At 45.0% G+C, this 12,199-nt stretch overlaps 1 protein-coding gene across 7 annotated transcripts in view; it reads right to left on the bottom strand.

The window, feature by feature from the left end:
* The window catches only part of LOC148036231 (cilia- and flagella-associated protein 100-like), a 209,341-nt gene that overhangs the window by 85,350 nt on the left and 111,792 nt on the right, over positions 1-12,199 (bottom strand). For all 7 annotated transcript variants that reach the window (XM_087678227.1, XM_087678225.1, XM_087678231.1 and 4 more), the window contains 2 exons: positions 7,244-7,336; positions 7,007-7,123 (listed from right to left, as the gene is read on the bottom strand). In XM_087678227.1, coding sequence (XP_087534353.1) covers positions 7,007-7,123; positions 7,244-7,336 — 210 coding nt within the window. The remainder of the gene's footprint in view (positions 1-7,006; positions 7,124-7,243; positions 7,337-12,199) is intronic.

Below are 12,199 nucleotides of genomic sequence, written 5' to 3'. Positions count from 1 at the left end.
AATTAATTTGCAAGGGCGTACTCTGTCAGAAAACTGTCTTTTAATGCACGCTTCCCAAGGTGCAAACAATGCACTGCAACACTGTTATGTCAAAATCCCCAAAATTTTTGCCAAAATTTCTATCAAAAACAGTCTTCCTGTGACTGTATCAGCAGTTTAAATGCATCTGTCCTCCAAATACACAAAAGCCCCAAAATGTCTGACGATCCTGTCTAAATATTTGCATGAAATTTTTCCCTGCACTTATTCTGTGTTGCCGCGTGTGAACCTTCTCTTCCATAGCTTTGTTCTGGGCTGAAATAATAAAAATTTTTGAAAATTTTACCTATTGCAGAGCAGACTGGCGTGTGGTCAAAAACGGTGGTCTGACGGGCGTCGTCTGACGAAGTGGGCAGGACGTTGACTGGGCAGGCGACGTGGACAGGGCAGGCGACGTGAAGATTTAAAAACGGCGGCAGGCGCAGAAAATGGTCGCGAGCTGACGTGGAGGTTGACAGGCGGCGCAAGCGTTGACTCGTGGCTGGTCGTCAGGCCGTCTGACGAAAGTCGTGTGGGCGAACAGTACAGACGTTGTAGGACTGACAGAAGTCGCCTGGGCTCACGAGGGCAGAGCTGACCTGGCGGGTGGAGCAACACGCTGTATTCTAGAGTTGCGCGATGTAACGCTGGCAAACTGACGGGGGCAGGGGCACGCTCACAGGCGAGCGGCTCTCTGACGTTGGCGACTGTTGTTGAACAGCACTGGCGTGCTGAAGACTGACGACTTGCACACTGCAGGCAGGAGCTGAGTTCAGAGCTGTGCTCTGATACCAAATGTGAGAGCAGAGGATCAAGGTATAGCAGAGATTCAATAGACAGTGTGAGAGTGAGAGATAGAGTTGAAGCACGACACCCAAGAGAATAGACTGAATGAGTGTAATCTGAAAGTACAAAGTACAACCCTTAAACCTTAGGATTGTAGGGGGGTATTCACACCCGACACACACTAAGTGCCCAAATGTGTGTAACATAAGCACATAAGCACATACGATAATAAGACCATAAGTCTGGGGGGAAAAACCTCTCCTACCGAGAGTAAAAAGTGCCCCAGTGTCCTACTGATCACCGACACTCCCATATGAGCGTAGGCGTAAGTACGGCGTGAGTAAAATACCCAACATGCCCTAGATAGCTGCTTTGGGATGGGATGCCTTAGGGTAAAAGAAACAAACACCAAGGGCTTATTTCTCATGGCTCAGTTTTGGGCCTAAGAGGAGATATTGAGCTCAAAACACGCTTAATTAATGAATAAACCTTCTCATTTTAAAAAGAAACCTGATCCTAGAGAGTTACTATGTTCCATATGTAAAACCCTAATTTGGGTGCCCAAGACTTTCTATAAATAGCCATTCAGCCTAGCACTCTCCCTTAATCTCGTTTTGGCAAGTTTAAGGAGTCGTATGTCTGTTGTTCACACCCCATTCGCAAAGGACATCGCAGTCAAAGCCTTCCACTGCAATTTGCTATCACCTAGAGCTTGTTTCTAGGCTCTATACCTGTCGTCTAACTCCTGGAGCTATCGCTAATATCAGGAAATTTGTGTTTACTGCTCCCACGCCAATGGCTACCATCTACATCAATCGCCATTAGTAGGAGTTGTCGCCATCATCATCCTCCTAGCATTTACAGTCAATTTGTCTCCTCCAACTATTGCCATCAGTATTTGCACTGTCACCATTAGTTTCCACCTATCGCCCAACATAGTCAACTTGCATTTAATTGTTCTGCACAGTCATCAATTTTCTCTCTCGACAAGTACCTGCGTTTTAGGTCTTTCTCTCTCTTGCACTGTCGTCTGCATCAAATTCAACCTCCTTTGGCTGCGTTTGCTAGTGTTCAATACTTGAAGGCTGTCTTTGCTGCGATTCGAGATCCATTTAGAGTACAAGACACTCTACAGCTCATAACCTTTGCCTTATTCCCAGAGATATGAGAGTTCGAGGTTCAGTATTCATTGCATAGTGTGTTTGCTACATGAGCACTGTATATTCATTATTCATTGACTTTATTATTCATTGTGTTCACTGTCTCTAAGTTACCCCAACCCTAACCTTAACTGTGTTCTAAGTTTATCAGTCTGTGCTTTGTCATACAATTGGTTTTGTGCTTTTCAGCATTTTGAGTATTTCTTCACAACTAGGTCCCTACGGCGATAACCAAGCCATCTACCCATTGCCAATCACATGTAAGCTACTAGCCATAGGCATAAAGAAATTGTTCTAGGTCTAAAGTTGTCATCTAGTCTCCTCCAAAAGTCTATCAAGAAGGGATTTGATATACTTTGTCTCTACCAATGAGGAGCAAATGTTGGCATTGCTCTAATCCTTCTCATCTAAATACTCCTACCTAGCCTGGTGGTATAGCTAAAGAAAGCTATGTCGCATGGTCTATCTTGGAATGGGTCTCTTCAAACCCACTCTCTTAGATCCCATTGTAATGTCTAAAGAGACCTCCTCTGATAAGCCCAATGTCTCCATCCATCAATCAAGTGATTGGGTCCGGGTCTATATATCATCTCCCTGTCAAAAGCAAATGCAGCAATGTAAGCATGAAAGAATGCTGAAATAAACTACTGAACACAAGACTGAAGAGAAAGAAAATAGAAGACACAAGAACATTGCAAAGGAAGAGAACTCAGAGATTTGCTTGGGAAATGGAATCCATATACCAAACACGAGGCAGTCGCATACAATAGTGAGTCAATGGCTGCATGGGCATTGGCACCAGCTCCCTCTCCATAGGGCATACATTGGATTTGCAAGAGATGAATGATAGAGTGTGGAGGACACTGAATAAATAGGCAAAAAAGAATGCAAATAATACATCAGGTTGGCCAATATAAATGCCCAAATAGTTATCATAATTACCACTGAAAAATACCTAAATACCTCAATAATACCAGGCATAACCCAAACTCACACATGAGCTAACTAGACTACTAACACCCTCTCTCAAATCATGGGTGAACTAATACAATACAATGATACAATGATAATGACTCATCATAGTCCATACAACAAAGACAACTAGAATAGAACCATGGATACCCAAGCAGTGGATGATCAAGCTACCACTAAGGTGCCTCGGAGAGAACTTGATTATGGATGTTAATTGTACTAGAACCTAAAAATAGAGAAGAGTCATAGCACCTCTCTGTGTTGGTCATAATGCCTTGCAGTAGCATACATGATTTTCCTATCAAAAATGCCTCTAAGAATATGTAAACATGGATTGGACAAGAAGCCAATCCTGCCTCTCTATCAAGTAACAGCCCATTATGAACTTGGAAGTCAATCCCAGCTCCAAGATTTAAAAACCTACAAGACTTTACTCAATGCATCAGGAAAGTCCCTCTCTGGAACGTGTGCACCTGTAAACCTGTATAGATGAAGCTCACCAGCCTCACCTCACCACCCTCTCACACCCCTCCTAGCACTGGAGAGTTGTGAGGGATGACCACATCACCTGCACTAGAAAACAGGAGAGGTTGCCAAGCCCTTCCCTCACTCTGAAGAAGATGCTTCTTTCCATGCCTTGGCCGGAGGATTCGAATCGGGAGTCAAAGGAGGTGGATGGCTCATCAAATAAGTCTATATCCTCCTGCTTAAAAGTTTCACAAGAACTCCCGCCATCGCGTCGTTGCTGCTCCCTGTCCCCATTTGAACTACCGCCACACCAGTCCTCCCCTCCCCCTGCCTACACCAGTCATACTCCCTCTCGTTCGACAACCAACACCCCCCCCCCCCCCCCCCCCCGGTTTGACAGTCCTTCTCCCTGCCGTTCTCCCCCCTCCCATTCGCCAGTCTTACCCTCCTCTCTCGCCAACCCTCCCCCCCCCCCCCACCCTGCGGCCGCCTGCTCGTCCACCACCTGCACCCGCCCTAGGCCTGCCTTTGCCTTCCACCCGCCTGCTCTGGGCCTGCCTTTGCCCCCGCCTGTCTACACTCCGCCCCCTTTTTTCCCCTAGCTGCCTGCGCGCGCGCCCCCCGTCTTGAGGCCTGGCCGGGCGGTCACACCACCATTTGAAAAACAAGAATTTCCCCCCTGTCCAACCTCCAGTTTCTCCCTCCCCCTACAGCAACTCCTCCCCGGTAGTAGCACAGCAGCATGATAGGCATGTTGCCAGCAGGGGCACGTAATGGAAACCTCTGGTCAGACGCCAGCACATTCTGCGAGTGCCTCCCAATCAAACACCTTGTGCATCATCCTCTTTGAGGAACAGCTCTTGGCCATCCAGGCCACAGAGCTGGAGTTGAAAGAAACAACGATCTTTGGTCAGGTCAAAGGACATTCCCCATCGCGGGTCCAGCTGCGGGATTGGCTCCACTCCACGCTGCGCATTGGCACAGCGCAGATCGTGGAGGCAGTCCTCATGGCCGAGGGGAATTTCATGGTTTGCCTCACCTGTGCGGATGCAACTCGTGAGTTAGTGGAGAGCTTACCCTATACCTCCACGAAGGGGGCCATCTACATGGTTCCCTGTTATAGCGGCTTCACAGTGGAGACATTTGCGCTCCACAACAGATTTCTCAGACACCCAGTCACCTTACTATTCCCCGGACTCCGTTGTAATTAGTTTTTTTGAGTAATATAATCAATCACATTTTACTTGCAAAAAAAAAAATCATGCTGCTTTCTTTTTCTCCAATTTCTTTCTCCAAGCCACTAATTGTTTGCAATCCTTATGCAAATGTCCCTTCTTCTATAATGATAGCACTAGGCCTTCAAATTTTTCTTCCTATCAGCCCTCTTTGAAGCTGTAAATGCCTCATTGGAGCCACCATATTGGGACGGAAGCTACCTTTATGACCGCGAAGACACCTCATACTCAAGCAACATCGAGGACATATGGGTAAAGCTCACTCGCATCAATGACATCTCAGCTCGCAAAGCATTGGCCACTCCATCAAACTTTGGAGAGAGATTATAGAGCACAGTCCCCACAAGGTGAGCCTTTGAAAGGGTGGACTACATGTGTCGAAGTTAATCATGTACCTATGCAATACGAAGCAAGCAAGGCTGGATAGTATCCTTCAAGTCAAACTTCGTCTTCTGGAGCTGTCCATAAAGGGTAACTGCATGCATAGTCGAGGGAGCCTCCTACAACGTCTGAAGCTTCGCCCATATCGCTAAAGCAGTCCTGCAAGAGGTGATTGCCAAAAGAACTTTAGAGATACAGCGAAGAATAGCAAAATATGCATGGGCATCATCGTTATTCCATGTGAGCACAGCTTTTTTATAGTTTTCCTTGTCAAAATCAGCTAGAAGCAAAGTGGGGCATTCATAATGCCACTCCATGTTCGGTAATGACGGCTGTGTAATTTGTCATCAGTAGAACAACACGGGGGAGCCATCTAGAGAGGATAGAAAGAGAAAACAAAGGAAGAATCAGAGGAGAGAGAAAGGGCAGTCAGAACACAGCACAAACTGCACTAATGGAAGTTTACACAGCGTAGGACAAGCTGCTCACAATATAACTACTGAAAAGGACAATAATCTGATCAAGCACAACCAAAAGGTGAAAAGTACAGTCAACAGAACCTGAAAATACAATCGTCCAGCCTGTACGAATCAAAACACAGACAAAACAGGCATTAAATGTAGTAGTAGCACAATAAAATAATGCAAAAATTGAAAACCCAGACTGCTGGAGTCAAAATGCAGGCAGTAGGAACAATTAACACAGTAAACACAGACTGCAGAGGCTGGAAACAGCATGATTTGCAGCAGACAGGTGTCGCCAGACTGGGAGGAGGTGGCAGCAGGCAAGGGAAAGCAGTGATTCAATAATCAACACACCAACAACAGAAGCATAGATCCTGAAATCCAATACCATGTTAGAAGTGGATGTAGCAATGGAAGCATGAAAGCATGCTGACATAAACTACTGAATACAAGATAGAAGAGAAAGGAAAGAGAAAACACAAGAACATTGCAAAGGAAGAGAACTCAGAGATGTGCTCACGAAATGGAATCCATATACCAAACATGAGACAATCGCATACAACAATGAGTCACTAGCTGCATGGGCACTGGCACCGACTCCCTCTCTCCACATGGCATGCATTGGATCTACAAGTGATGAATGACAGAGTGTGGAGGAGGAGCCTAAATAAATAGGCAGAAAAGAATGCAAATAATGCATCAAGTCAGCCAGCATTTAGTATAGGACGTTAATGATAAACCAAATAACATCTTGGTCTCTAAACTAGTTATCACACCTTTGGATAGAGGCCTTACCTTTCATGGGAAGTTTTTCCAGGTAGGTTGCTTTTTAGTGGGAAACTAGTTTGCTTCTACGAGCTATCCTAGGAGATTTAGAGATAGAGACTTCAGTGTCTAAGAGATGGCAGAGTTATGATAGAGATAGTATCATAGAGAGTCCCCCTCAAGAGGAGGACCGATACAACCACTTCTTAGATGCAGTCAGGTCTCTTCTTTAGAGGGGGCATCCTTCTTGGGGTCATTGCAACTAGTAGAGACACGATCTTCACTTTAATGGTGGAAGAGAGAGGCCACCTTCAGAGAGAGGACTTGGTTCACACAGAGCTCATAGGCTGCTCTAGACAGAGGATCAAAGTAGTGGCACATTGGGAGCGGAGTGTTATTTATGCTGACTGATGTGTCTACTATTGGAATTTTCTCTTCTCCAGAAAAGCAAATATGAAGGAAGACAAAGAAGCTAAGGAATTAGAAAAGATACAACTTCCATTGCACCACCAGAAGAAAACAAAATGGGAAGAAGAAAAGGGAGAGCATCCATTTTACCACTCTTAAATACTATTTTGAGCAGGATCATGAAGGAAGACAGCAAAACCATAAGAAAACTCTGCTGAGTATTTTGCAGCTTGAATTGCCTTCTAACTTATTAACTATAAGAGGAATCTGGTACTTCAATCTCTAAAGAACTTCTAAGCAATCCAAGAGTACATAGAAATTTCTACTGGCTTATCAGCAGTGCTACTACCTCTTCTCGCTGGAAAGCCCTTTCTTCAAGCTTCCGGATTTCGGCCCTTTTATTGTCTAGACTCATTTGCACAAGAAAAATTTCTCTTTTCTTCGCAATAAATTCAGCCATATTTTCCTGCATTAAGTTAATAATCAAAAAACATCATTTAACAAACAACTACCATCTCAAAACTCAGTTAACAACATCTAAAATCATCTACCAATTTAATGTTAAGAAGCAGTAAGATTGTTTCACTTTCTCTTTGTGGTAGTGCTCTATTGGAAGAATTGTTGCAGCTTTAATTGATTCCATCTCTTTTGCCAACTGTGCATTGATTGCTGAAAGCTCCTGCATTAAGGTAAAGGAGAATCAAAAATTTGTTCCTATAGTCTCTCAAGGAAACTCAAGCATTTTTTAGCAACATTTCATAAGCTTGATAATATTGGGTATCAACAGACTTTTTTTTACAATGCCTTGCAAAACTCTCTCATACCTAATATGGTTAGCATACATCTACTATTTGCTGTAGACAGCTATTCTAGGCTCACTGCTGAAATTCTAAATGCTTCATATCTAACATGCAAAGAGAGAGTTCTTTCAATCTTGCAACTTGACTTCATACATGTGACTGTTTATTCTCTGCCAAAAATCACATCCAAGAAGCACCTCCAGCCTTGGCCCTTGGACTTTGTTCTTCACCCAGATCATCTTGTGTATCTAGCCCTAACTAAACAAAGTTTCTTTTTGGTTGCTTTGTTGTGCATTTAAGGGGCACATGCATACGCAATTCCATGCGAACAGCCTAATTTTTACCTTACAAGTTTTTAGAGGTATTTCATACTGGATAGTTCCCACTACTCCAAAGCCTGCCCACCTCCACCATCTTTCTTCAAAATATCAGCTCAGAACTATAGGGATGCCTATTTACCATAGTTGCACTAGTACCACGTACAAAAGGGTTCCTACTTTACCATACTATATGTACCACGGTCCACACCTTACATATTAGTACCATAACGTACCAACTTAATATATACTTCTTTTCTTCTTTTCCAGTCCAATCCACACATTGGGATGAGTCAAATGCTTCTTACATGTTTGAAATTCAAATGACTCTACATTTTTTTATATTGAAAAGTCGCATTTTAAGTAGCTTTTAGTGGAATTTTATCAAACAATACATTTAAAAATCTTAAGGTACCATTTAGTACCATATTCTATAATACCATATTGTATCGTACTTTTTGTACCTGACAACCATGCTATGTACCACTCTTCTCTAAGACATGAAAAGTACATCCACAAGCATAAACACTCACATAGTCATCACTTTTATTCTTATCGGAAATTTAGCACTGCAATCCCTGAAAATCCTGTTGAGAAAGATTTAAACCTTCCATAATGACCAACATACAAAAAAATTGTCATTTATTTGACCTTGGCCTACTTTTAAACAAGATGTCCCAATGACAAAATATAAGGGCAGAAGAAGTTTATAATCCTAAACAAAACCCAACCACAGGCCATCAAACTGCCAAAATATAAAAATGTCATTCATCGGACCTCAGTTAACTTTCAAATGGGAAGTCCTTGCTTTCAAGCTGCATCAACCTCCATCCGAAGAGAGAGAAAGTTATGAGTCATGATGTCTTCCACACTTGTTAGAGAGCGACAAAATTGGTATGGAGACAAGTATTTTTCATACTCCACTTTGTGGAAACAACCTAATATTAACTATAATGAGTCTTCAAGTGAGCTTGTGCTCATGCTTAGAGATTCTTGAACCAATGTCATATTGATTTTCAGAACCTTTTAGACTTCCATATCCCCTATAACATTACCTACATGAAGCTTCCAATAGTTGTAAGTGCCCTGTATTGAGCTAAAATATGCATTACTTGCTGATTAGCCTCTTAAACAGCCCCAAAACACACTAAAAATGCTCTTTTAGAGTAAACCCCTAAAATGGGGAGCCGTTCGAGAGAGTTCAGTGGAAACCCTAAAACGGGGAGCGGTTCGAGAAAGTCTAGTGGAAACCCTAATTTTTGGGGCACCCTTCCAATCTATAAATAGACAGGCTGCCCCCATTCAGCAATCATCCTTGTTTGCAAGTTACACCAGCCCACACACCCTCTGCTACTGTTGGCACCCAGTTTCCAGCCTGCAGCCCGCCTCCATCTGCTATCCAGCCATTCAGCAATCATCCTTATTTGCAGGTTACACCAGCCCACACACCCTCTGCTACTGTTGGCACCCAGTTTCCAACCTGCAGCCCGCCTCCATCTGCTGTCCAGTCATCATCGACTGCAACCACATCATCTTCAGCCTGTCCATTGCTGTAGGCGACAGCTCTCAGCTGCTGGCGACTGCTCCAAACTGTCCCAGACTGCTGTTCAGCCTGCTGTCCATCATCTCCAGGGTCAGCCAGCCTGCGTTTTCAGCATTGCAGGCCCTGACACTCTCAGACATTGTTTCAGCCTGCTGTTTACAGCAGATTGTGCACAGTTTCCAGCCCCCGATTGGTGGTACACTGCTGCATTTACCAGTTTCCAGCCTCCAGACTGCTGCGTTTTGGTGATCAGCCTGCTGCCATTCACTATTCAGCACTTCTACACTCCGACTGGTGGTCACAGACTTGGGATCCATCTTCGGTGGACGTCACACTCCAACATTGCTCTGCCCTTGAGCACACTGTACACTCTTACATTCATTTACAGCATTCGTTCACTTCAGAGTTGTGTTCTCTCTCTCCCTTCTTCTGTTTGTGTTTAAGTTTTGAGTTTTGCATTTAGGGTTTGAGTTTTGAGTTTTGTGTTTAGGGTTTGAGTTTTGCCCTTTGTGTCTGTGTCTGTGTCTTTGTGTTTCTGTCATGGTCGTACACTCTATGTGTCCTCAGTGCAAACCCTAGCACTCTTCTTAACATGGTATCAGAGCCGGTGCTCTTGTAAAGAGTATCCTGCGGATATTGTTGAGAGCTAGTCTTTGTGCAAGGCACACAATACGACTCGTAACCGAATCACAATGTCCCAGACACCTTCTTCTCCAGTTCCTATGATGTCTTATCAGGCTTCTCCATCATTGGAGGCCCCGAGACGGCATTATGGACTCGGTGAGGAGGACGCCACTCCACCTTCACCAGATTTCACTAACATGACAGAGGAGGACTTTGAGGAGTACTATCGCAACAAGCATGGTGATGTTTACACCCCTCCTACTAGTTTTGCTACCACATTCAGACCGGTTGGTGAGGCTGGCCACCTCTCCGATCATGGAGGACATACGGCATTCGAAATGTCTGGCGATCCATCTTCATCATCTCCCCTAGGTCCAATTTCAAGTTTGTATAGTTCTTGTGTGTTGCATGAATCAAAACCCTCGCCTGTTTCTTCTTTTGAGGTACAGGATCCGGATGGCTTTGCGTATGTGAACTTCAATAGAGGGGGCTCACGAAGCAGACGAAATTGAGGTACATCTACAGCTTCTGTTTCATTTGAGCATATTACACACACTTCTCACTTCCCTCCCATCCCACCCTCTTCTATATCACACCTTGATCATCTCTCATCATCTTTCCAAAATCTTGGATTATACTCCACATCTGCATCACACACCCTAGGGGTTGGATCTACCATCTCCGCTCCTAGCACCTTTTCCTTCTCCACCCCATTCTCTACCTCTTTGCACCATGGTACTTCGTTAGGGAAAATGCCACCCTTTAACACAATGCCTCTCACCTTTCAGCAAATGAGCACACCCATCACTCTTGGGTCGACTGTGATGGGCATCCCCCTCACTATCCCCAGCTTCACATCTCCCATGATCACTCATATGTAGGGGTTTCCATCCTCAGCTTATGGTGCTTCTTCACACTCTCCTTGGGTTACACCTACGCAGGGATTCCCATCTTCTGCTCCCTGTGTTCCCATCCCACCTCCTTGGGTTCCTCATGTGGCTACCATGCCCATGCCTAGTCTCTCCATCCCTACCTATGGATCCACCTTGCACACTACCCGCATGCCTGATGGGCACTCTGGGGCCCATTCCCAAGTGTACTCCACTCCCCCATCCTACTCCCACTACACTTTTTCACACTATTTATCTCCGAGCACTACCACTCCTGTTGCAACGGCCAAGAATGCCTTCACGGACAAGAAACGTTTTAATGGGTCAAATTTCACTACTTGGTCGAATTTCATACAACAAGTACTTGAGTCTCAAGGTCTTTGGGACCTCGTCATTGGTCTAGAGCCTATGCGGGACCCTCGACTAGCTCACCCTAACTACATCCGTCAATGGAGAGTCCGCAATGCTACAGCCAATGTTGAACTGATGCAGGGATTGCTTCCTGAGTTTCACCCTCAGTTGCAGCACTTCTCGCTCGCGTCAGAGCATTGGAGTCACCTTCTCGACCGCTATGCGGCTCGTGATCGTACTCGGCGCATCAATCTCGACTTTGAGCTTCAAGAGTTCTCTCTTAAGGAGGGGGATGATCTGAAAGTCAAGTTGGCTGACTATAGGCGGTTACTTGCCGAGTTCGCCACTATTGGCTCTCCAAAGTCAGATGACGATTAGGTTACATTCTTCTTGAATAAGTTGCCCGCAAAATACTTCAATTTCATTCAACACATCATCTCCCAACCTTGATTGCCAACCTTTTGCGAGTTTGAGTGCCAGATTGTGTTACGCAAGGCTGCATGATCAAGTCCACAAGAAATCCCCATTACAGCCTTATTCAGAGCAGAGGGGGTTGGTTGCTTCTTCTTCGGGAGGGAAAACCAACAGTGGCAACAACTCACTAGATGCGAAAGCAAGCCAATCAAAGGGTGACTCCTCTTCCTCCGATGGAACCAAAGAATCAAGACCTATCCGGCAGCAACTCCCTAAGAAAAACCGGTTTTGTACACATTGCTAGAGAGTAGGCCATGTGGACGAGGAGTGTCGCTCTAAGGCCCAAGGTCTTCCACCTAAAAAGCCTCAGCAGACCGCTGCGACTTCACAGTCCAGTGGGGCTACGCCTTCCGCTGCTGCCCCATCTGCTCCTCCAGCCCCCACAGCGACTGCTGGATATGTGGCACCCGGACAACCTCAGCGGCCATCCTTCTCTACTCTTGAAGGATTGGTTGATTAGTCTACAGGTTCCGATCCCGTTGCACTTCATGCATCTATCTCACCTTCCTTCCCACTTCGTCAGGCGTTCCCTTGGCCAAGCCC

This window comes from Lygodium microphyllum, chromosome 5, assembly GCF_053477565.2.
Source record: "Lygodium microphyllum isolate KBCC chromosome 5, Lygodium_microphyllum_v1.1.10, whole genome shotgun sequence".
NCBI classification, from domain to species: domain Eukaryota; kingdom Viridiplantae; phylum Streptophyta; class Polypodiopsida; order Schizaeales; family Lygodiaceae; genus Lygodium; species Lygodium microphyllum.
Note: the sequence above shows the minus strand (reverse complement) of the source record. Positions and strands in the feature narration are given on the sequence as shown.